The sequence below is a fragment of the Balaenoptera physalus genome (genome assembly GCF_965194825.1).
Source record: "Balaenoptera physalus genome assembly, chromosome: 10".
Lineage (NCBI taxonomy): Eukaryota > Metazoa > Chordata > Mammalia > Artiodactyla > Balaenopteridae > Balaenoptera > Balaenoptera physalus.
The window spans coordinates 101,016,971-101,042,805 of NC_138889.1; the positions used below are offsets into that span (position 1 = coordinate 101,016,971).

The 25,835-nt window shown below is 42.7% G+C and overlaps 1 protein-coding gene across 2 annotated transcripts in view; it reads left to right on the forward strand.

Moving 5' to 3' along the window:
* Positions 1 to 17,769, forward strand: part of PTPRJ (protein tyrosine phosphatase receptor type J) — a 164,679-nt gene extending 146,910 nt beyond the window's left edge. The window contains exons 14-23 of one of the 2 annotated variants that reach the window (XM_082478337.1): positions 376 to 463; positions 2,599 to 2,640; positions 3,289 to 3,376; positions 3,933 to 4,023; positions 6,133 to 6,206; positions 6,312 to 6,446; positions 9,177 to 9,296; positions 12,298 to 12,458; positions 13,788 to 13,923; positions 15,731 to 17,769. In XM_082478337.1, the coding sequence (XP_082334463.1) occupies positions 376 to 463; positions 2,599 to 2,640; positions 3,289 to 3,376; positions 3,933 to 4,023; positions 6,133 to 6,206; positions 6,312 to 6,446; positions 9,177 to 9,296; positions 12,298 to 12,458; positions 13,788 to 13,923; positions 15,731 to 15,889 (1,094 nt within the window). In that variant the 3' untranslated portion in view covers positions 15,890 to 17,769. Of the gene's footprint in view, positions 1 to 375; positions 464 to 2,598; positions 3,192 to 3,288; positions 3,377 to 3,932; positions 4,024 to 6,132; positions 6,207 to 6,311; positions 6,447 to 9,176; positions 9,297 to 12,297; positions 12,459 to 13,787; positions 13,924 to 15,730 lie in introns of those variants that run through there. The other variant, XM_082478336.1, reaches the window with a different exon arrangement.
* Positions 17,770 to 25,835: the final 8,066 nt, after the last annotated feature.

The window sequence follows — 25,835 nt, forward strand, 5'->3', positions numbered from 1 at the left end:
ACACATATATATTCTTTTTCATATTCTTTTCCATTATGGTTTATCACAGGATATTGAATATAGTTCCCTGTGCTCTACAGTAGGACCTTGTTGTTTATCCATCCTATATGTAATAGTTTGCATCTGCTAATCCCAAACTCCCAGTCCTTCCCTCCCCCACCCTCCCTCCCCGTTGGCAACCACAAGTCTGTTCTCTGTGTCTGTGAGTCTGTTTCTATTTCGTAGATAGATTCATTCTTGTCATATTTTCGATTCCACATAAAAGTGATATCATATGGCATGTCTTCCTCTTTCTGACTGACTTCACTTTAGTATGATCTTCTCTAGTTGTCTGTGAACACCTCTTGAAGTGCCTCCCATTTGGACTTTTCCCAGGTGTCATATGTGGAGCAGTGTTTGGATGTATCTTTGGTGCCTTGGTTATTGTGGCCGTAGGAGGCTTCCTCTTCTGGAGAAAGAAAAGGTGACTATTGCTTATGTTAACAATATTATCCTACTTTTAAAGGGAGCCTTGTATTGTGGGTAACCAGACAGTCACACAGGTGGAAGGGATAGTATAATGAGCCCCCAGATCCCCATCATCCAGAGTCTTCACCGTCTGGCCAGTCTTATTTCATCTCAGTCTCTGAGCTGGAGGGTTTTATTTTATTTATTTATTTATTAAAAAAAATTTTTTTTAAAAGCATTTATTATTTTTTTAATATGTTTATTTATTTGGTTGCACCGGGTCTTAGTTGTGGCAGGCAGGCTCCTTAGTTGGGGCTTCAGGGCACCTTAGTTGCGGCATGTGGGATCTAGTTTCCTGACCAGGGATCGAACCCAGGCCCCCTGCATTGGGAGCTCAGAGTCTTAACCACTGGACCACCAGGGAAGTCCCTGTGAGCTGGAGGGTTTTAAAGCATTAGGTCATGGTAAACACTGCAACAGAGGGCGCTGCTTTCAAACAGGCGTTCTAGTTCACAAACCAAAGTGTGAAGAGATGGCATTTTAGAGTCAGCTAAGTTTGAACACACGCTCTGTCTCTGACTGGCGGTTAGGGAGCTTGGCTTTAATGTCTTGGATAATCTATGATACGGGGATGGTAACAGTGCCTAACTGATGACGCTGAGGAGCATTAAATAAAAAAAAGTGCTTTGACAGTATCTTATACCTTTTATGCTATTATTATTTTATCAGTACAGTTACTCTTTGGGGTAGTTAAATAGTAAAAATAGCAACTCTGTCTTGAGCACTTACTGTGTGCCTGGACTTGTGCTTTCCATGAATTCTCTCATGCATGAGGCTCTATGAGGCAGGTCTCCCAAGCCCATTACAAGGATGCAGAAGCTGAGTGTAGGAAGTGTGGAAATGGACTTGAACCTGGTCTTTGCTTTTCATTGCACACCCACCTGCCTGACCATGCAGGGTGTGAAGCCTGTGCATCAGCTGGGATTTATTCGCTGTTATCGGGTGCTGCCAGCCAGGGGATTTCATCCTGGCCCAGGGTTTCTAATGCATCCTACGCCTGGTCTTCTGCCACCGCCTTGCTCTCGTGGGTTGACAGGCAGTGCCCGTATTACATCGTTTTGCATTAGATTCTGATTTTTTTTTTCCGAGGGAGGGGTCAAAAACAGCTTTATTGTTTCTTATTAAAAGAAAAGTTATACATATTTATGGCAAAAAATAAAAAAACAACAAAAAACAGAAAAGAAGGGCAAAGTAAAGAAGTAATCCATAATCACACCTATACAAAACTACTCTTAACATCGATGTGATTTCAAAACTCACACAAATACACACACACATCCACACAAACAGAATCATAGTATACATATCATTTTCTGGCCTGCTTTGTTCACAAGACATTGTGGATGGCTTCAGTTCTTCTTCATTTTAAGTGGCTATTGAGTATTCAGCTGTATGGAAATTATTCAACCAATTTCCTGATGTTTTTAGGTATTTTGTTTGTTTGTTTGTTTGCCACAGTTGCTTATCCTTGTATGTAAATCTGGGCACATTCATGATTACTCCCTTAGGCTAAATTCCAAGTTGGGTAATTGCTGGGTCAGTGGGTATGCATGTTATCAATTTTGATACGTGCTGCGAAATTGCCTTCCAGAAAGTTTTTTTTTCTTTTAACGCCAGCATGGGGTTTAGCCAGCAATACAGGAGAGTGCCAGGTGCCCGACCACCTTGCCGACACTGGATGTATTTTCTGGTTTATTACATTAACTTTATCAGAAAGGCTTTCTCAAAGCCAAAACCAAAACCAAAGCCAAACGAATAACAAACCAAGAAAACAAAAACCAGAGCACTAAATAACAGAGCGTGGCTTTACGCTAGGGTGGTGCTGCTGATATGTATTTGCCCAGAGAAATTCCTACACATTGCTTGAGTAAGATTCTTCGATACTTTTAGACGGTATAAAAGAGAGTAACTTCACAGGCTTATACTCAGCATTTGCTGCTTAGACCGTTAAGCTTAGTATTCGTGAGCAGGATGTAATGCTGTGTATGAACTAATGCTCAGCGAAAAGGCATTTTGTAGATACACAAAGGGGACAAAGCACAGAATTAAGCTGTTTTGATCTAATGGGTCTTTTTTGTTCTTTCAAAACAGGAAAGATGCCAAGAACAATGACGTGTCCTTTTCTCAAATTAAGTAAGTCTCTAGAGTTATGCACCTTAATACATTTAATCCCTCAATCTGTTCAGTGCCTATTTTGAGGTTTTTTTTTGATGGAAACTGCTGCCATTTTTCCTGATTGACAGGTTTGGACCTAATCATCCAGAAGTTCTTATTAGCCTTGTTATTCTGCAAGGAACCTATGTTTCCCAGTCTCCTGAAGCTAGCTTCCTTCCCGTGTTGTACAATGGCAAGGGGAACCATACTTTTGCCATATAGTCTACCAACAAATATATATTTTGTGATTAAAAAAAGGTTATGAAGATCTAGGAGGAGAGAACTTGCTCAAAGTCACAAAGCCAATCAGTTATATAACAGGGTCTAGAAGTCAGATTTCCTGATTCATATTTCATTGTTTTGAAAATAACATTATAGTGCCACCACCTGCCACCGCCTGCCCACCCGCCTATTGTATTATAGGTTTTCTTTGGGAAGATGTTTACTATCATCTCCAGAGTCATGGTTGAGTCATTTTTTTCTAACTGCTTATTTTTTTTCTTTCCTTTTCTATGATGAAGACCTAAAAAGTGAGTAAACTCTCCACTTTAAAAAAAAATAACTTGTATTTTTCTATTTTGAGCGTGAACTTGGTTGAGTGCAAAAAATCCTGTTTTGTTTTCCTAGATCCAAGTTAATCAAAGTGGAGAATTTTGAGGCCTACTTTAAGAAACAGCAAGCTGACTCCAACTGTGGATTTGCGGAAGAATATGAAGTATGTGGCTATAAATGTTATGTTTTTAATTGCTCTACGTTTTTCCTGAAAGTTGGAAAACTGTCTGTTTCCGTTTTATGGTGAAGTTTTGGGTGAGAGGCAGCCCTCTTTGAGGGGAGAGAGAAGCTCTTGCATGTCCCCTGGGGGCCCCTCTGAAACCTCTTGGGGAGAATCCCTCCTTGCTTCATCCAGCTTCTGGAAGCCCCAAGCATTCTTGACTTGTGGCCATATAACCTCCATCTTCACATGTCTCCCTTGTATGTCTGTATCTCAGTGTCTTTTCACCTCTTATAAAGACACCAGTGATATTGCGTTAAGGGCCTTGCCCTACTGCAGTATGACCTCATCTTATCTTGAGTACATCTGCGAAAGCTGTATTTTCAAATCAGATTTCATTCACACGTACCGGGGGTTAGAAGTTCTGCATATCTATTTGAGGGACGCAATGTTACCCATAACATCTCTTCATTCCCACTTTGTTCTGTCATAGTCTCTGAGTAGTACAACTAACATTTAAACACTGAGTAAATGAACAACTCGTATGTTCTGTTTTTAGGATCTGAAGCTTGTTGGAATTAGTCTACCTAAGTACGCAGCTGAACTGGCTGAGAATAGAGGAAAAAATCGCTATAATAATGTTCTACCCTGTAAGTTGTTTTTTCCACATTACTTTCCCTTTTTTCCATCACTGGCATCACATCTCTAACAGTAGAGGGGAGAAGAATCCAGATACGAACTAACCACTTCCATAGCCACTCCTTAGTCACCTTCTGTGTGCTAAGCACGGTGTTTAGGCATATGCCATTGAATTCAATCCTCACAATAGCCTTAGGAAATAGGTAGTAGAATAGTCGCTTAGCAGATGAGGAAAATGAGGCACAGGGTGGCTAGGTGATTTGTCCAGAGTCACACAGATAGTCATGGCGGGACCAGACTTGGACCGGGTCTGTCCGTTTCATTCAGGGAGAAGGCCAGAGTCTGTGCTTTGAACCCCTTTATTCCCACAGCTCTTTTATTTCAGTTAGTATAGTTCTGGAATGAGAGGGAGAAGGCGGAGGGCAGGCAGGGAGTAATGCTTTCTATTTGTCCAGACACGTCTCTGGTTGGCTGCGTACGTTCCATGGCTAAATATGAATTACATTTGGGTTCATTCCTGTCTTTTTTTTTTTTTTTTTAATTGTCTGTTTTACTTGAAGTTGTGTTTTTCTTTCCTGGCCTGAAATGTTAACTTTTGCCTAGATTCAGGATTTTCTAGCTCCTCCCTTCTTTCTCTTCATTCCTCGCCGCCCCTCCAGCACTTATATTGACAGCAGACATTGACTCATGCGTGTTCTGAGAGAAACGCTTTTAAAACTAGGCTGTCGGGATCTGCCTCAGCTCTGCGCTTTGAGGGTTAACTCGGGATTACTGGCCTGTTCTTGTGGATGTCTGTGGAGATTTTCAGAGCCAGAGTTTGGCTGTTGTTTTTATTGGGAAGATTTTAGGCTGAAACTCATGTTGGTAACTGGGTTTAGAATTGCTGTTATTTTGTTCAGGGGAGGGTGAGATAGCGGATAGTCAAAGACAGGGAAACATAGGAGCTGCTGCTTATAGCTCAGGCTGATAGTTGAGATTTTAAGGATATTATTTCATTTCTGGAGTTGGACAATTTTGTGTGTGTGTTTTTTGAGATGACAGTATATAGGAAACATGAGAATTTTATGCTTTACATCCTTCCACTTATAGTAGTCTTTTTTTAAAAAATTGAAGTATAGTTGATTTACAATGTTCTGTTAATTTCTGCTGTACAGCAAAGTGATTCCATTTCATATATATATATATATATATATATATATATATATATATATATTATATATATATATATATACACACACATTTTTTTTCATATTCTTTTCCATATGGTTTATTATAGGATATTGAATATAGTTCAGTATAACTGTGTTATACAGAACCGTGTTGTTTATCTATTTTATATATAGTAGTTTGAATCTGCTAATTCCAAACTCCTAATTTATCCCCCCACCCCCTTTCCCCTTGGATAACCATATGTTTGTTTTCTATGCCTGTGAGTCTGTTTCTGTTTTGTAAATAAGTTCATTTGTGTCATATCTTAGATTCCACATATATCACTTATAATAGTCTTATACATTCAGTTTATTCTTGCATTTGGGACTGTCTTTTTATGACAACATTTTTTTATGAGAATAGAGCAAGTGTGAATGGCTTAACTGAGTATCTACCCTGCTGTAGTGAGAAGGGCACTGGATTTGAATTCTGACTGCCATTCACCAGATGAAAGTGCTTGGAAAAATCACTTAATCTCTCTGACCCTCAGTTTCCTCCTCTTTAAAATGGGCACAGAAGCTTGTAGTGTGGTTATGAGGAGTAAATAACGTTGCTGAGGGCCTTCCCTGGCTCATGGTACTCACCCAAGGATGGTAATAGTTGGTTTCACCTGAGAAGGCGGTCTGGAGTGGTTAAGACCTTGGGACCTGGTGCCAGGCTGCCCGGGTTCGAACTGTGGCTCTGCCACTGACTAGCTCTGCCCAGGTGATCATGTAACTTCTCTGTGCCATAGTCACATCTGGTGACTGTGGGAATGAAATAAGGTCGTGGATGTAAAACGCCAAGCCATGCAGCTTCAAGGTGTGATGGAGCCCCTGTGTTGCCACTTTGTACTTTTTTCTCTTGTATTCAACTCACCTCACACCTTTGCTTCTATTCTAATATGGAATTTTTTTCTTTGAATGTCACAGACGATATTTCCCGTGTCAAACTTTCAGTCCATGCCCATTCAACTGACGACTACGTCAATGCCAACTACATGCCTGTAAGTGGAGAGCGGGGCTCATAGTGCCGGCTGGTGAGGAGGAGGCCCTCAGAACTCCTCTTGCTGTCTCTTTGAGGTTGAATATGTGCTACTTTCCATTCTTAGGGCTACCATTCCAAGAAAGATTTTATTGCCACACAAGGACCTTTACCCAACACTTTGAAAGATTTTTGGCGTATGGTTTGGGAGAAAAATGTCTATGCCATTGTCATGTTGACCAAGTGTGTTGAACAGGGAAGGGTAAGTATCTTTTATTTTTATTATGATTCAGTTCAATTCGTTCATTCATATTTACTGTGGTGGGAGGGTATCTTAAAAATGATTTGTCTTTTTTCAAAAAAACACTCCCCCAAACATTAGCACCTCTGTTCTTAGAAGTGTGTTTTCTGACTTTTTCTCCTCTAAGAGAAAAGTTTTAGAAAAACGTTAAAAAATTCTATGTTATCATTACCTTCCTTTGTGGCCAGTATTCATTAAGTCACTGCTGCTGGCATTAGTGAACAGCAGAGGTTGGGTTAGTGAGGCGGGAGAAGTCACGTGCAGCTCCGTTCTTCATCAGCTCTGTGAATGAGTGCAAGCCCGACCTGCCTCCAAGCAACCAGCTGCACCTGTGAGATGACCAATTTGACCAACTCAGTGATTTTCAAACTTAGTCTAGAGCATTGGGATCCTTTATGCAAAATTTCTGATGTATCCCCAGAGAAGTCTTAGCAGTTCCCTCTCCCTTCTGATGGCCTGGAATCCCCCCAGCCACTTCCATCAAAGATAAGATTTCTTCTAGTAATAAAAATCCCATCTTTCCATAAATGGACCAAGGAGAATTGAAAAACATGGGCTAAATTCAGAAAGTCTGTGCCTGAGGAATAGGACCTAATGTGCTTTCTGAATTTTTTCATGTAGGTTCGTTACTTGAAGAATAGGATAGGAGTCAAGTCCCTTTTCTTCTTGGGCCGTGTTAGTTCCTCAAACAGGGGTCAAACCCGTGCCCCCCTGCACTGGAAGGGCAGAATCTTAACCGCTGGACCACCAGGGAAGTCCCAAGGAGCCAAGTCCCTAAGCCAGTGGTTCAGAAACTTTAACGTGCATCAGAGTCACCTGGAGGATGGTTCCGCCTCCAGAGTTTCTAATTCAGAGGGTCTGGGTGGACCTCCGAGTTGCATTTCTGACAATTCCCGGTGCTGCTCCAGGGTGCATGCTTTGAGTAGCACTGTCCCGGAGATAGTGCCAACCTGTCAGGCATCATTTCTTTTTTTCTTCTTTTTTTAATAGTAGAGCTTTTATTTAATTAATTTATTAATTAATTTTTGGCTGCGTTGGGTCTTTGTTGCTGCACGCAGGCTTTCTCTAGTTGTGGCGAGCGGGCTCTAGAGCCCAGGCTCAATAGTTGTGACGCACGGGCATAGTTGCTCTGCGGCATGTGGGATCTTCCCGGACCAGGGCTCGAACCCGTGTCCCCTGCACTGGCAGACGGATTCTTAACCACTGTGCCACCAGGGAAGTCCCTGGGCATCATTTCTTTTAATGTTCTGTTCTTTCACTTTAATTTAGCAGATGTTTATCCAGCCCCAAGTTATGTGTAACGTCCTGTGCTAGGGGCTGGGGTTGGAGGAAGGAAAGGTAACAAAGAACAGTTAAGAATTGGTTCCCTTCTTCATATTATTTGTGACACAGAAGGTTGGGTTCTGCACCCACTTCTTGCATTAGAACAGGTTATTATGCAAACGAAAGGCCATTGCTTATGAATGCAAATAAACTTTATGGTGCTGTTGAGCCCAGGGCCTCACACGTGGAACATTCTCCTAAATATCTGTTAGCTAAATGAAAACGACATAGTTAAATTAACGAAGAACAAGAAGATGAATTTAATGGGTCCTTGTTCATCATCAGTCGGGAGAGAAGTGGATGTTACTGACCCTGGGTGAAAGGGGAAGAGAGCCAGTGTATTTTCTGCACTAGATTCTCCAAATATGTTATTTTTTCCTATAACAGCCCTGTGAGGTGTTATTATTTTATAGATGGGGAAACTGAAGCTTAGCGTTTAAGAACTTACCCACAAGGTAGTAACATAAATCCAGCGGGTAAGAGACAACCTGGGCAAAAGCTCCATGTCAGTGTGTGTCCCAGTCCTGTGTTCTTTCTTGGAGCAGTGGTCCAGAAGCCGGGATCTTTTAAAAAATACAGATCCCTGGGTCAGAGTCAGCATCTCTGGTGGTGGGAAGCAGGTATCTGTTTTTAAAGCAAAACAAACCTCCCAGGTGAGTCAGATATCAGTCAGGGTTGGAAACCATTGCAGGAGAGCACACTTTGGAAAGTTTAGAGAGAGAGTGTGTGTATATATGTGTGTGTGTGTTTTCAGTCAGTTACTAATTGGGGATTCAGATAGTCTCAGAGAGCAGTTGTTTCCTGATTTTTATTTCTGTTCACATCTGCCCACTGACTTTATAAAAATCAAAGACCCCCAAATGATTTAATCTGATTCTCTTTATTGGTGTCCATATTTGTATTGCAATTAGTGTGTATCTAAAAGTATTGGGAAAAGTTCTCATTTCTTCTGCTGCTTAGGATTATAGGTCAGTCAGAGAAGTTTAGTTCAGGGAGCAGTTAGTGGAATGGCTGCTGTAGGGCTGGGGGAGCTGGGTGGGCATGGTGTCCCCCGTGAAGGAACAGCTGCTGCTTAGCTCTGAGTCAGTTTTTGTGCAGAAATGGGGGCTCAGTGTTGGCTAGATCTTCTGATTTTTCAAGAGAAGCCAGAAATCTGGATTTTTATGGGAAAACTCCCAAATTTAAAAGAGTTGGCAGGAATCGCAAATTAAAAAAAACCCAAAATTCCAAGGGTCAGACAGAACCCACCTAAGGGATAGATTCAGACCCCGGGTGGTGCTAGTTTTCAATATCTGGTCTCCTTGTGAGGGTTTCGTGATGGTAGACGGTGTGATCTGAGTCTTTGTATAAAAACACATTTTATTCTAGACCAAATGTGAGGAGTACTGGCCCTACAAGCAGGCTGAGGATTATGGGGACATAACGGTGGCAATGACGTCAGAAATCGTTCTACCAGAATGGACCATCAGAGACTTCACAGTGAAAAATGTAAGTAAGAGGTCAAGAAGGATGTCTCATATAACATTAACATATATTAATTTTGGGGTGATACTTTTTAGGTTGGTATTAACCAATTTTTTTACGCATCAGAATTATAGTTTTGCTTTTTTCTTTACAGAATAAGACAATCCATATCCGCATATACTCTAAGGCAACCCTTTGGCTTTGCTTTCTTAAAGAGAATTTCCTAAGTTGTTCTTAAATAAAGTGAATCTTTTTTTTTTTTTTTAAAGACTTTCTTTTTAAATTTATTTATTTATTTCTTGATTTTTGGCTGTGTTGGGTCTTCGTTTCTGTGCGAGGGCTTTCTCCAGCTGTGGCGAGCAGGGGCCACTCTTCATCGCGGTGCACGGGCCTCTCAACTGTTGCGGCCTCTCCCGTTGCGGAGCACAGGCTCCAGACGCGCAGGCTCAGTAGTTGTGGCTCACGGGCCCAGCCGCTCCGCGGCATGTGGGATCTTCCAAGACCAGGGCTCGAACCCATGTCCCCTGCATTGGCAGCAGATTCTTAACCACAGCGCCACCAGGGAAGCCCTAAAGTGAATCTTAAGAGCACGGCTCAACATCTGTACTCCTTTCCTTCCACTTCCAGGTGACCTGCTATAGAATTTTTGTTACAAATCAAGGCCGTTTTGGATTATTTGGTTGGAAATATGACATCAGGAGTGGCTATTTGCTGTTGGAATAGTTTATACTGACAGTTACAATAATAGGATTCCAGGACATATACACATGGCCTCCCTTCCCCCAAAACGTTATGAAAACAAATGCAGTTAAATTGTGTAGGCATTCTAGGAAGTCAGTTTATGTGTCCTTTTAATTTTTTTAAGGATGTTTAAAAATAGAATCAGTGTCATGAGCAACATTTATATCTTTTGATGGCTGCATAAATCAATATAACCCTCTGCAGTTTATATCAAAGGCATAAAAATATCCATCCCCGTTTGATCTGGTGGTTCCAAGTTTGAGAATCTGCCCTAAAGAAATAATCTGAAATATAGGCAAAGGCTTATTATTCATAAAGATGAATCTGAGTATTATTTATAATGGGGGGGAAAATTTGGAAACCGTGAAAATATCTAGCTTTCGGAGTATAGATAATGAAACTATAGATTATCTAGTCACTGTATCATTATTCAGCTATTAGAAATGATGGCTATGGAGACTGCATAATTACCATGAGGAGAAGTTAGAGTGTAATTAAGTGAAATATACTAGGAGACAAAATTTTATGCACATTATGAATAGTGCATAAAAGAAAAGCCTGGAAGTAGATTTAGTAGAGTTGCATTTTATGAGGGGTTGGTGGGCTGGTTTCTAGTTGATGAGAATTATCCTTGAAGATTTCATAAGTCATTTCATGCTACACTGTTGTAGTATATTAACTCTTTGCTAATTGCTGTGTCTCAAAGGCTCTGGCCTCCATTAATACTTATTTCAATTCCTCTCCTGGAGATGCCGTCAAAGCAGTTAATCATGTATTGAATGAGTCACATAAATAATGCAGTTCACCATAGCTGAGAATCCCTTAAAATGTCATACTTATTTCTATAGATTTCACCCATTTTAAACAGACTGGCTTATCCTTGGTTGCTTTCACTGCTTGGAGTTTGCCCTTGTGGAGGGGAATTGTGGGTAGAATTGTCCACATCATTAAAAAAATTACTATTATTATTATTTTTATTAGCTAAACTCCAGACTTTATTCTAAGTTCATATTTTTCCACTAAAGCCCTTTCCAGTTCAGGATCCAATCCAGGATACCACATGGCATTTAATAAAATATTATTTTTAATTGTACAAAATGCATGAATATATTTTCCCTTTAAAAAGTGGGAACATAACCGATAGGTCTGAAAGTGTCCTTTGACTGCCACCTCTAAGCCGAGCCTCTTTGCTCTTCTGTGGAGATAATACTGAAAATCTGACCTTCCCCTCAGCTCTCTCCTTCTCCCCTCTTTTCTCTCATGGTTGGTTTCTTTCTTTGGATGAGTACTTATAATTAAATCTGTGAATGTTATGTTCATGCGGGACGGGACTTCACAGTACCCTCTTCCCTCACTGCCCTTTTTTCTTACTGTCTTCCACATTTTGAATAATGTGAATGTACTGCTTTTGTAATGTATATACATTAAAAAAAAAAAAGCTTCAAAGGGTAACTGTCATAAAGAAGATGGAAATGCCAGCAGACCAGATGTAGGTACACACAGGTGAGGCCAGTGCCCAGGTGTAGGCATAATGAGTACAGTTGAATCAGGAATGGGAATGGCCCAGCCTGGGCAGAGTTCTGATAATTAAAGGTATGTGCTTTGGTCCCTGTAGGAAACCAGTCTGTGTAATAACTAACTCTGTTATAATAAGCTTCACTTTCTATTGTCTATCTGAAGTCGAAATAGATGCTTTCTGGGGGGAGCCCTTTCTCAAACCCCTACAGTTCTAAATATTTACTTGGTGCTTGCCAGTTGCCTATCACTTTATTAAATTCTTTGTAAGACGTGAATTATGAGGCAGTTCTTGCCCCGAAGGCACTGACTATCCTAGTTGTATTTGTATAAATTCATTTTTGGTCAGTGACATTTCCAGGTGGGCTCAAGGGGTGGGGTTTATGAAGCTCTAAGGAGGTGTAGGTGTAAGAATGTGAGCACATGATTGGCAGGAGGCTGGATTGGAAGGGGAAGATTCTGAACTCAAAATCGAAGGATGAGAGACTTCTGCCTCTGAGCTGAGTGTTTCACTTCTTGGAACCTTTCTCCTCCTTCTTTAAAGGGGGATAGTAAACCCTCCTGCTTGGCATGTTATGAGGATTTGATGAGTACATCGAAGTCCCTGCAAGCACTTTATCAGCTGTTGTACCAATGTACAGTTCTAATTTGTGGTCGTAACCACTTCTGCTGAGCTGCCTTTCAGCTGAGCCGTGCAGTTCAGTCTTCAGGTACTGCTTGATCTAGCTTGCCTTGCTCTCTGGATCTTACCTCTTTTCTTGGCTTTTAGATCCAGACAAGTGAGAGTCACCCTCTGCGTCAGTTCCATTTCACCTCCTGGCCTGACCATGGCGTTCCTGACACCACTGACCTGCTCATCAACTTCCGGTACCTTGTTCGTGACTACATGAAGCAGAGTCCCCCTGAGTCACCGATTCTGGTGCACTGCAGGTATGCAGATGGCTGTCCATGTGTGACAGATTTCAAACGTAATTATAAATATGGACACTTTTGAAAAAAAAAACAAAACCCTAAGAGGGACTGCAATAGGTATTTACAAATTCAAGAAAGGTTTGGATAAGGGACCAATAAAAAAGTAGGGCTTATTCCCTAAGCCTTCGACTTTAGAACGGCGGTCGGCAAACTATAGCCTGTGGGTCAGATCTGGTCACCTGCCTGTATTTAAAAAAAAATCGTAATATATTTTAATCTCTTTCTTATTTATAATATTTTGTTTTGAAATATTTCAACCTTACAAAAGTATGGAGAATAATAACAATTTAATCAAGCACGACATGATGCCATATATGTTTCTTTTTGTTAATAATACGTTACAGATACAATTAAAGTCTCTGCTTACTAGTCTTCTATTCCATTCGCCTTCTTACATAGGTGAATGTGGTCCTAAAGTTGGTCTGTATCATTCCCTTCCATGCTTTTATATTTTATTACATATGTACGTAACTCTATGGTTTTATATAGCTTTAAACTTTTACCAGATTTTGTAAAGTATACATCATTCTGCAACCTGTTTTGTTTAGCATTTTGGTTTGCTGTTTAACAATATTGAAACACATAACTCTAGTTCATTTTATTTATTTAAAAATATTTTTTCCACATATAAAAACTGCATGTAAATTAATGAATACAACCTGATGAGTTTGGAGATGAGTATACCCCTGTGAAACCATCACCACAGTCTAAGTCACCAGCCAGCCAAGTCTGGTTTTGTAAATACAGTATTATTGGAACACAGCCATGTCCATTTGGTTACATATTGTCTATAGTTACTTTTATGCTATAGTGGCAGAAAGAGTGGATTTGCAAAGTCTGCAAAGCTGAAGATATTTACTCTCTGGCCCCTAACAGAAAAAGTTTGCCACCCTCTCCTCCAGAACAATAAGAAATTAGCTTTGAAGCTGAAGGAATTGATTTTAGGACAGAAGAAGGGAGGGACTTTGTTGCCCTCTGGGGAGTAAATTGATGAAACTTGCCATCCTAGATGCAGTGGCGACTTGAATGGGACTGAGATTCAAGACACTCTAGCAAGGTGTTTTATTTGTGGCATTTGACATGAAAGTAACTTTAGGACTTGGGCCCCAGTTCTAAGCTAGTACAGTCTGACTTGAAAGGTTTCAATCGAGCCAATTGGTAATGGTCCTGGGCTTGACCCTCAAAGCCTGATAGCGGAGGAGAGTAAGATATATGTATAAATGGAGAAATGGGAGTTTTACAGTAGAGGTAACCCATGCTGACATGCTCATTTCCCCTTTTTTTCAGTGCTGGGGTGGGAAGGACGGGCACTTTCATTGCCATCGATCGTCTTATCTATCAGATAGAGGACGAGAACACTGTGGATGTGTACGGGATTGTGTACGACCTTCGAATGCACAGGCCTTTAATGGTGCAAACAGAGGTGAGCCCAATGTCTGTGTTTGACAATTACCCCTTCCCGTCTGTGTTTAAAAGATGGCATCATGTCACACACTTGTGTTAAAATATTCCACCCTTCCAGATCTTTCTGGCTCTTGGCTGTGAGGTGGATTTCTTTCAAGACCTTAAAGTGATGTGGGATTGAACTACCCCACGATACCCGATGCAGTGACATAGTCGTCCTGATAGCAGCAATGCAGCTACAAACCGAGACAGTATCAGGATTCCTCACCTTCCTGCCACTGACTCACCAAATAATCTTAGCAAGTCTCTGAACTTTGGCTTCCGGGTTTTAAACTCATAAAACTGGTCTTTTCAACTCTTGATTTCTAAGAAGATCTGACCATTCTTAAAATAAGCTAATGAAATGGACTTATCAAATATTAATGATACGAAATAGGATAATGCTGCTTTAAGCTTTAACACAGCAATATATCCTCACCCTGCCTTGTAAATGTTAAAGAACATCAATCATCATAGCTACGGGAGGATGGTGACCAATTGGGAAAATGCATGCTTAATACCTACAGTGTCATTTATGTAAAACTGTTGGCTTTGGCTTTCCCTGAAATGTTCCTGATAAACGATGTGTTCAAGGCATGTTCTCAACATGTGTATTAGGAAATAGCCTTCCTCAAAGCTGTCGGGATGAATGCTCCCTGGCCAGGATAGAGCAGAATATTAATCTTGTATCAGGCCGTCACCTTGAACCAATTCAGAACTCTATGAGTATGTGCTGGGTTTCCGAGTCCAGCAGGGAATGTTCCGGAGGCCTGGGTGCGTTGTGTGCTTTGGGGTGGCGCAGCATGGCTGTGGTGGGAAGAGTGGAAGTCACCTCCTGCGTTGGTGGGGACAGAGATCTTCTATTTCCTGCTGTAATTAACATATAGAGTCGTAATTCTCAATCTTTTATCCGCTTTTGAGAAACACAGAAATCTTATACCTGCTTACAAATTTTCTCATCCCTTTTTAAAATATTTTGAAAATAATATAAATTTGTTCATATCAAAAAAATTTAACAGTACAGGATTATACAGAGGACATTTTTCTCTTTTACTTTTTCTTCCACAATTCCACTCCCTAGAGGTAGCTAATGTTTACACCTTGCATATGTCTTTACAGGCTTCTTTATGTACCTCTGTTAAAAAAATGTATACACATACACACACAGAGAGAGCATATTTTAAAAACTGGATCTTATTTTGTAGGTAATGCTGCCCTGTGATGTTTTTCTCCTCTAACAGCATCGTGGATATCTTTCAGCATACACCCTTTCTTCCTCTTTTTAATGGCTACCTGCAGATTCTGATGTGCTTGCCTGAAGCGTGGGGACCTTCAGGTCTACCCCAATCATTACCCCTGTCTCTACACCCCCTTCAGGATGGGGACCCCCAACTCAGCCCTGATCATCCCCCTTTAACCCATCCCTCTGTTGAGAATCACAGCTTACTCATTCTCCACTTCCTCCCTAGCCAAGAAAACCCTGCTGGACTTTTTAGTGCATGATTTCCTCCACATTCTTTGCCCTTCCCCAATATTCTGATACTTTACCTTGGTGCCAGGAGGTGCGGGGAGTGCGCCGCTCTCATTGAGAACCATTAATGATGAGAACCTTGCTGTCTGTGGTTTCAGATTTCACCACTACGTTATTACCCCTTGACCTACGTGAACTTGGAGTGTTCGCTGTGGGGTGGGTGGGGTTGGAGGGCAGTAATCTGTTTGAAAAAAACCTTCGGTGCTCATCTTTGGGACCTGTGCTCATTTGTTTTCTCTCTTTCTTTTTCTAACAGGACCAGTATGTTTTCCTCAATCAGTGTGTTTTGGATATTATCAGATCCCAGAAGGACTCGAAAGTAGATCTCATCTACCAGAACACAACCGCAATGACAATCTACGAAAACCTTGCACCAATGACCGCGTTCGGAAAGACAAATGGTTACATTGCCTAAATTCCAAAGGAAAACCTTTCTGGAGTTAACCAGACCGTCACACCCACAGCAAAGGAAAATGCCCCGATGTTGACATGTTTTTATATGTCTAGTATCCTAATTCTTTGTTCCGTTTTGTTAGAACTAATTTGAGAGTGTGAAGCTGCACATGTGAAACATGACAAATGAGAAGTTGGGGCTATCAGGGGCTGTGGATGGGTGGTGAGCAAATCAACTATGTTTCTGATTATCAGTGGGATGAGTTCACTCTTTTTTTTTTTTTCTTGAGAATTACAGAACACCAGGAAAAGTGAGCTATGATTTTTTTTTTTCTTTTACAAGACATTCTTTTTTAAAAAGACTGTTTTATATGATTCACACGCTAAAGCCAGGATTGTGTTAGGTTGAATATATTTTAAGTATCAGAGGTCTATTTTTACCTACTGTATCTTGGAATCTAGCTGATGGAAAATACATAATTGTGGATGATTATCATGTAGGGAGGGCTACGTGGTACCTCTCCTGCCTGGGTTTTCTATTTGAACATGTGCCTTTTCTGAATTATGCTTCCACAGGTAAAACTCAGTAGATCTCTATTTTTGTATTGAATCTCATAATTGGACTATGTGGAATATTTAAACAGTAGTTTAGTATCAGAGGTTCAGCCTTCTCAGTAACATTCCTGTTCTCATTTGATTAGAGGAGATCCTCCCCAACTTCCCCCATCCCCTGTTTTGTGCTCTATTCTTTCTTCCCTTTTCCCCTCCTATTTTTCCCCAAAGACACTTCTGATGGCCACATTTTCTGCCCATTGGTTGAGCAAGAGTGGAAACTAAATTATCACCGTGAGAATTTCGGGGTGGGGGAAGGTTGGGGGGAAGCAGAGGAACCCTTCAGTGACACAATAATCTTTTATTGTCCCCATTTGATCTTTTTTCTCATTTCTGTATGTGGTAAGAAGGATTATTTAAAGGTGCAATATGTGACTTAGTGATTCATGATGCTCTAGGTTTTTAGTAACGTTTTACTCAGGTTGGCATTTTATGTGTCTCTGTGTGTCCGTGTATGTGTGTGTGTTTTTAAAAGCGTGGCAATCTGCGAACACTTCCGTGTGAAAACAGTGTCAGATGAATCCCTCCTTCCGTAGAGTCTACTGGCTTTAGTCTGTATCTGCAGTGACACATACCAGTATCTGCTGTGTATATATATACTAAGCTCTTAAAACAGTCATTCCTTGGAACTGAGGTGTACAAAGTTCGAATTTGTATCAAAGATGTAATTATTATTTTTAAAACTTCTTTTCACTATACTGCTGCTGTAATTACTTTGATTTTTTAAAGTGTAGATTGATTTTTGTTGTTGTTGTTTTTGGCTTTCAGGTATGTGTATCCACCGAGAATTTCAGAATCTATGTGGATTTATTTTATTGGTACATAATCTGTAAACTTCTCAAGGCATTAACACGAAAGGATTTGTTTCTTTTTATTTTATATTGTGGCTCAGGTTATATTTTGAAGATGCGTTGAGTTTCTCCTCCAATAGGCAATGAAGTGTACAAGGTCTTATGAAGGAATGACCAAGTCCCTGGAGTCCTGTGGCCGTTTCCCACAGTCATAAATCCTGCTGTAAACATAGGACGATGTGTCCTATTGAAAATGGGAGCGGGGTGCCCTGGTCACCGTGGATCTGTGGGAACCTGTCTCCTGACCCTGCCATGCTCCTTAACTCACCGGCACTTCGATCACTGACTGGACAGTTGGGTATTTTAGGGTCACGAAGGGGGAACCACCGCGTACAGAAAGCCCTTGATTCGGTTCAGAGGTCGAGTGCTGCACGTCTTTTGTCTCCCTCTCCCTTTGAGGTACTGAAAGAAATAAAGGAGAAGTGATGATGGTGTCATGTTTTGGGAGAACCTTACTTTCCAAATGGAAATTGCACTTTTTGCTGAATCCTTTGCTCTCTTTGGTAGAAAGCAGTTTGTTCAGTATCAGGCCCTTGGAGGAGTGCGCTGGCCAGGCCAGGCCAGGCTGGGTCCTCCTCTTTGGCTCTGAAGGTCTGCATCAGGGAAGCCGTGCCGTCCCGGGGTGTTGAGTGAAGCTGGGTTTGGGCGATTGCTTCCAAGCCTTCACACTTGGAAGGCTGCCCCTTGCACGCAGATCTTGGAGAGTTCCGTAACTTCTTCAGTGGTCCCTGTTCAGGCAGCAGTTCTGTGGGTCACACCCCTTCCCACTTCAATTTGTCAGGAAACCACGGTGATGGGTGCCAGTGTACCAAATCCCATGTAGATGTACGCCCTGCCCACATTACTGCCGCTGCCGTGGAGAAGTCGGAGGGAAGGACTTAACTCGAAAAATTCCTTTAAAAGATGAAAGCAACAATAATCATAAACATATTGTGTCAAAATGCAAAAACCAGAAATCTTCCTCCCTTCCGCCTGGGATGATCTTGGGAAATGGGCAGCAGCCACTCTCAGACGTCATTCCCAGTCCTGAGAGGAAGGCTTGTGGTGGAGAGGCCTGGATTCCAAATGGGCAGGTCACACGAAGGTCACGATGTTTCTCTGCATCCTGAAGAGACCTGGCGATGGGCCAAGGGTGGGGGGGTGGTTTGGTGAGGGTATTTATAGCACAGTGAAAAGGGAAGATTAATGTGTAAATATAAAGGACACCCGGGCTGGGGGTTGGTCCCAGAAAAGAGAAAGTGCTTTTGAGCTCCTGCCCCCAACCCTTCCAGGAACAATGGAACAGTGAACAATGAACTAAACTTTGAGGAGTCCAGTGGAATCGTGGGGATGGTGTGATCGCCCTTGCTTAGTATTTGACAGTTGCATACAGAAAACCAGCCAGGATGGGATGAGTTAGTTTGGGGGATTTGGGCCATTGATATCTTCTCCCAAGAGCAAGGACGTTTTGTCTGCAAAGTTAAATCTAGTGATGATTGGCACCAGTAGGAAATGACATTTGGGTCTGTTCCCTGTGGCCATGTAACCACCATTAGATTTTGGCAAAATTGAGTCCACTGGATTTGGGCATCACCAAGTCAGAGGCTCCTGGGGTTGGGGCCGACTATGCAGATGGTTCATGTTCGCTTTTCATCTGGGATGAAAAAGCCTGGTTTTCTTTTGAAATGCTTGATTGCACTTGCTGAGCTAAACAAGTCTTGGTGACTGATGTTGATTTGCCTCCAAAGTCCAAGTTCTGAGTTTTCAGACTATGTGTAGCAGTCGAGTACTTAACATACTGTAGCTTTTTTTCCCTCGGGGGCACCTATGAATAGCATATGTTGATGTGGACTCTAAAACTGTAATTTTCTTGTAACTATTTTGGAATGATGCATATTTCTAATGTTTGTTATACTTGTACAGAGTATTGCTGTTGGTTGCTTTTTTTTTTGGTTTGTTTTTTAAGGAAAAAAATGGCCTGAAAAAAACATTTTTAAAAAGACTTATAAATACCAAATATAAAAAATGTCAACACATTATGCCTCTGTTTGACTTTCCCCCTCCTTGCTTTATGTCCAAATCATTTCGCTTATCCAGCGGTTTAGTTTCCTGCATTCAGCTGGGGCATCCTTAACAAAAACACGTTTCCCATGGGATTTTCCCACATCCTTTTGGTTTGCTAGGGCTGCTGTAGCAAAGTACAACAGACTGGGGGGCTTAAACAACAGAAATTTATCATCTCACAGTTCTGGAGGCTAGAAGTCTGAGATCAAGGTGTCAGCAGGTTGGTTTCCTCTGGGGCCTCTCTCCTTGGCTGGTGGACGACCATCTCCCCCTTTGTCTTCACATGGTCGTCCCTCTGTGTGTCCTAATCTCCTCTTCTTATAAGGACAGCAGTCACAGTGGATTACAGCGCACTCTAATGACCTCGTTTTACCTTAGTTACCTCTTGAAAGAGTCTGTCTCCAAGTACAGTTGCATTCAGAGGCACTGGGCGTTAGGACTTTAACATACGAACTTTGGGGGCACATAATTCAGCCCGAAAGACACACGGAGGGTGATGAAGTGGAGACCTGGGGGAAGCGAGTGTGCAGCTAAGGTGTGGCTGCCTGTGCTCACAGAGGGTCGGACGTGGGTCTGCAGATGGACAGACACCCACTTGGGGGTGGCTTATATGCCTTAGGCAAGCCTCCAGGAGTTTTAGAGGGTTTTCTGGTTGGGGGATTTGGGGAATCTCAGAATTGCTGGGAGACTGTGGCAGTTTGGGTACTTTTTCTTTCATCTCGCTCCCTTATGCCTTGATGCAAACTCTAAGTAGACTGAGATGATTCTAAGATCTCTCTTATTCCTCTTGCCTGAAACAAATTAATCCATTCAACAGTGATGTACTGAGTACCTACTATACACCAGCCACTGTACCTTGGTGGCTGAAGGTTCTACCGTGAACAAAATGGACAGAAATCTCTGCCCTCATGGAACTTACATCCTGGTAAGAGGAGGCAGACAAACAACATAGCGTAAATAAAATCTTTAGTATGTTAGATGATGAAAATATGGAGAAAAATAGCATTTCACACCCAGACGCACCAACTGGTTTTCACACACAAGGCAGCGCAGCTACATCGTGTCAAGGAGGAAGTGTCGCCACACACTCTCCACTCAACCCCTGCCTTATTTACTGTTTGGACGGCGGCAGTGCCCACTCCTCGGGTCCATCAGGGACACAAAGGGTGAACGCAGCACAAGTCCTGCCCGTAAGAAGCGGACAGTCTAGAGGGAGGGGCCAGGGGCACGTGTGATGCAAATGCACAACAAACCCCACGAAATACTGGAGGCGATAAAGGAACAGGTGACGGGTCCCAGGAGCATAAGGGGGTGGTATGTGAGCCAAGTCTTAAGCAGGATTTTAGTTGGAGGATATAAGGCGGGAGGCAGGGGGTGAATGTGCCCTCCTGGAGGATGGTGAGGGCTTCAGGATGAGGGCGTGCAGGGAGGGGTGAGGTGAGGTGAGGTCAGGTTGTGCCTGATGACCCTGGCAGGGAAGAGCCCTAGGATTGTAAGCCAGGTTGATTAAAACCGTCTCACCTTTAAGACGCTGCACCAGGCGTGTGTGTGTGTGTGTGTGTACATAAGTAAACTTACACACAGACATATACACACAATTTTGCCTTCTCTATTTTCTTTGCATGGAAACTGCACGGTAGTCACAAGGGTGAGTGACCACAATAGGATGGAAGGAAGGACACCACCAGACCCTTGACTAGTTAGTGGGAGTAAAGGGTATATTTTCTTGCACAGAACAGGCCACACTGTAGCACGTTCAGTGGGAGACACGTTTGCCCGGGCCTCCAGGTCCCACTAGGTCCTCAGTGGTCATTGCCATCGGGCAGAGCAGGCGGGGTCCTATCAGATCTTTTGTTTCCCTTGCTGATCGCACCCTCTCAATCCCTTTCTCTCTTTCCCCACCTCTTCCCTTTCTTTCCCATTTCTCATCCTCCTCGCCTGTCCCAACCATCTGGAGACTACAGCTAAATGCTGGCCTGCTTGCCAAGTCAAAATAACTACTGACAATTCCAGCACATTCCTGAGTTGTTTATTTGAAATACTGGGTGAAATCAGGTCAGTTTTCCAGGCATGGATTCCCATAGTATGTCCAGGTCTGCCCAAGATCCCTTGCTGTAATTACTTTCCTGATTAGGCAAAAAGCACAGATCTGGAGCATATGACAATGGAATTATTCCAGACATGATTACTTGCCTCATTGAGGATAGAAAATATTTTGCTTTTAAAGAGATGCTTCCAGATACATGGTGGTAAGAAGGATGGTGCGGGTCCAGAAGTTTGGAGGCCTGAGCTTCAGTTCTCCCCCTGCCCAAACTGACTGAGTGGAAATCACAGAACTTTTCTACTTTTGATAAGCATCTTTAAAAAAAAAACTTTTTATTTTATATTGGAGTATAGTTGATTAACAATGTTGTGTTAGTTTCAGGTGTACAGCAAAGGGATTCAGTTTTACATATACAAGTATCTATTCTTTTTCAAATTCTTTTCCCATTTAGGTATTGAGCAGAGTTCCCTGTGCTATACAGTAGGTCCTTGTTGGTTATCCATTTAAAATATAGCAGTGTGTATATGTCAATCCCAAACTCCCTAACTATCTTCCCCCCCGCCCTTCCCCCCGGTCACCATATGTTCGTTCTCTTAAAAAAACAAAACAAAACAAAAAAGATGATAAGCAGTATGTGACAGAGAGCTGAAGTTTGCCCGAGGTGTCCGGAATGCAGCATCTGTGGCTTGCTGAATACACAGCCCCGAGTGCCTGAGGGGGCTGGGTGCTGGTGGATGTCTTCTTGTTAAAGCTGAGGAAGTTTAGAGACTCAGTTCCCTAGGAGGGCATCTTCCCACAAGTGTTTTGAACGGTCATCTGACCATTACAACTTCAACTGGGAAGTTCCCAGGGCCCATCTTCATGTCCCAGGAGAGAGGGGCCTTGAGGGTAAGTTCAGGAAGAAAGAAGATGGCAGGTAGGAGTGTGGTTATACTTTTGATGCTGTAACATGCTGAGACACTCAGCGTATTGCCTGGGATATATTAAACACCCAGTAAGTGTAGCTATTTATTTATCGACTTAAATTTGTATTGATCATGTACTACAGGCTGGCAGTGGGCCCTCGGTGTGTACATTTGTGAACAAAACAGGCATAATCCCTGTCCTTGTGGAATTTAAGGGCCTATGGGAGAGACAGGAAATTAAGAAGGAATCGAACCTGTATCTGTCGACACACTGCGGCTGGAGTGAGAGGCCAGCCCCGGAGGGAGTGGGCAGGAGGGGCAGCGTGCCAAGACCCTGAGGCAGGAATGAAGCTGGCACTTCTGAAGAGCAGTGAGAAGGCTGTGGTCTTTAGGGCCTCGCTGGTGAGGAAGCTAAGGGCAGAATATGAAGCCGGAGACAGTCGGGAGTGAATCGGGCTTCGGGAGCCGCGGTCGGGAGATGGGAAGCTGGCCTACGAGCCGTGGGAAGCCATCAGAGTTTCCACAACAGAGTGTGCTGATGTGCCGGTCACTGCAAGGAGAATGGATTGTAGGAGGGGAGCCTGGAAGCAGGGGAGCCTGTTAGAGGCTCTGCCTTAAGAATGGTTTTGGAAATAGATGATGGTCACTTGTGAGGGAAGTGGCAGTGAATTTGGAGAGATGGGTGGATCTGAGACATGTGGTGATGGTGGCCTGATGCATTCCCTCTCCTTTGTTTCGGACTTAAGACAAGGCCGCCCTGCAATTTGCTTTGGCCCATAGATGTGAACAGAAGTACTCATTCCAAATCTAGTCCATATGAGATTTTGCTTGATTTTGTTTTCCCTCTTCATTGCCATGAAAATAACCTCCCCTGGGCAGCTGCCCTGTGAGCCTGGGCCCCAGAATGAATAGAGCTGCCCAGCCAAGCCTGTCGAGACTCTACCTTGGTGCAGAGCTACATGGCCCAGCCCTGTCTAGGTCAGCTGGCTCCTAGGTGATGTGCACATCCATGAGGATAATTTATTCCATGGGAATCTATGCCTTTGGGGTCACTTGTTATGTGGCATTTTTGTGGCAATTACTAACTAAAACACGGCATTTTTGTGGCAATTACTAACTAAAACACAGCCCTATAGCTAGTAATAGGCAGAACTGGAATCTGAATTAACTCCAAAGTTTGGTTCTTAGTCATCTCTTTCAACAGTAGATGATTTCGTTTAAAATGTAGTCAGTTTCTTAGCACAGGCAATTAGGAACAGAACCTGGAGGTATCTAACACGTGAGAGAAAACAGTAAGGATCTGCCTACATCTCTATCCTAGAGGCCTTCACTAAAGATTATGTTATAGTTAGTTATGCTGGGCTTTTATTTTTTTTTTTGGCCACACCACGTGGCATGCAGGATCTTAGTTCCCTGACCAGGGATCAAACCCGTGCCCCCTGCAGTGGAAGCGTGGAGTCTTAACCACTGTACTACCAGGGAAGGCCCTCTGCTAGGCTTCTTTCTGGGCTGGGGGAACAAATCCACATTCTTCGTGCTTTAATTCAGGCCAAACTTGTCCCAGAACTTTATGCATATACTATTGGTTTGGTCCAGGCAGGAAGGTACAAGAAACCTTCACATTCTATCAGTGACCTGTTGTTAACTGGATACTGTTGAAAAACCAGGCTAAACTGCAAAACGGGCCAGCATTCAAGTGTTGCCTTCTTCTAGCACTTAATTTGATAAAGAATATGCAGGTGTAGCCTAGAAACTGAGGTATCATGGTGTTACTGAACTCAGGTTCAACTGCTCATCCCTCAAGAATCCAATACTGAGAAATAGGTGCTGGGTAAAAGGAAAGACAGTTTTACTGAGGAAGCTGGCAATGCTGGGTAGAAGGTGGACTCGTGTCCCAAAGAACCAACTCCCTGTTGCCCACTGGGGGCAAGAGCTTTTAAGGGGGAGTTTCCAGGGTGTATAGGCAGGGGATGGGGGGCCTCCGTGCAGAACAGCACAGTCAGCTCTGACGGTCATCTTGAAATTGGTCATATGGCAGTTTGATCAATGTCATCTTGATTGTTTTAAACACAGTTAATCTTCAGTTCCAGGGCTGGTTTGTTCCCATTTCCTTGAGGCCAGTTCTTGGCTTTGTGCAGATGGAGCTCTTATGTCATGACTACAGTCTGGGCATCATGTAGTTAACTTCGTTTACCGGGTGGGGGTTTTAATCTCTGCAAAACAGCTCAAAGAATATGGCTCAGAATATTCTCTACTTCCCTTGAGGAGGAGCTAAATGTCCTTGACTTTGTTTAATGGCTAAACTATCATTTTTTTGTCTTGTTTGGCTGTTGTTCTTTGCTTCTGCATTTTCTCACCTTTCTGATTAAATTTATTCTTTGGATAAAGTTTTTCTACAGACAAGAGGCAGGCAGAGGACATGGGTGGGTGCGGGGGGAGTGGGGGAGGTCTGACCTAGGAAGGCTTCATAGCGTCCTGCTCAGTTACAATGGGCAATAAAAATCAAGTGATCACCTGGGCTCTTATAACATGTAAAGCTGAAGTGAGAAAAACAATTTATAGAACTATAAGAAAATAATTCTAGTAAACAATTAGGTAAGCACATAAGAAGACAAGAAAGACAACTCCAGAATAATGTAATTGTGGGGTTATGAGTGGCTTTTATTTTTACTTTCCTAAACTTTCTAATTTTTCCCAATGAGTATGGAGTACTTGTTGAGACTAATTAAAACGTCAGCATTTTTCTTCTTGACTCAAAAAAATAAGCTACAACATATTTCAAAATATATTTGTCCAGCTATACAAAGTTCTTTAAAATGAACACAAGGCTTTTTGGAGTGCCTTCGGTTGCAGTTTGTTAAACGTGAAAGTTAAGTTTCTGGATATTAGATTCTGAGCTGTTCAGCTGGAGGAAACAGGGGCCCACCTGGTTGCTCCCGGCTGAGTGTGGCTCTGCCAGGGTGGAAGGCCTGGTCGGCATCTGGGGAGCAGAAGCGGGAAGCAGGGAGAAAAGAGGATTAGCCCTGCTCTGCAAAGTTCTTACAGCCCTCCCATCCCTTCTGGGATCCCACAGCTCCCTTCGTGGATGAATGTGGAGGACCCCTGGGCCCTCTGAAGAAAAACACGAGACCCTAGGCTTTACCCCCCGCCAAACGATGGTTATATCCTATCTATCTCACTTTCCTGCAGGCAGCTGAGGCGTTTGGACTCACGCGTTCGCAGCTGTCAGCTGACAGCAGTGATTTTGGATGCCCACCAATAGATGGTGCCAGAGGACTGTGCTGAGAACGCAATCCTTGGTCAGGCTGTGAGAGGGCAATGGAGGAAAAGACGATTAGAAAAGGAAATCAGAGAGCTGGATCTGAAGCGAGCACGGGTCATATTGTCCCCGAGGGTGTGCTAGCAGCTACCACCTTGGTGGGAAGTTGGGCTGGAGGTGGAGGAGCTAGAGTCAGAGCCAGGTGGGAGCCAGGAGCTCTCGGGTGCTCAATGGCAGTCACACTCTATTGGGGG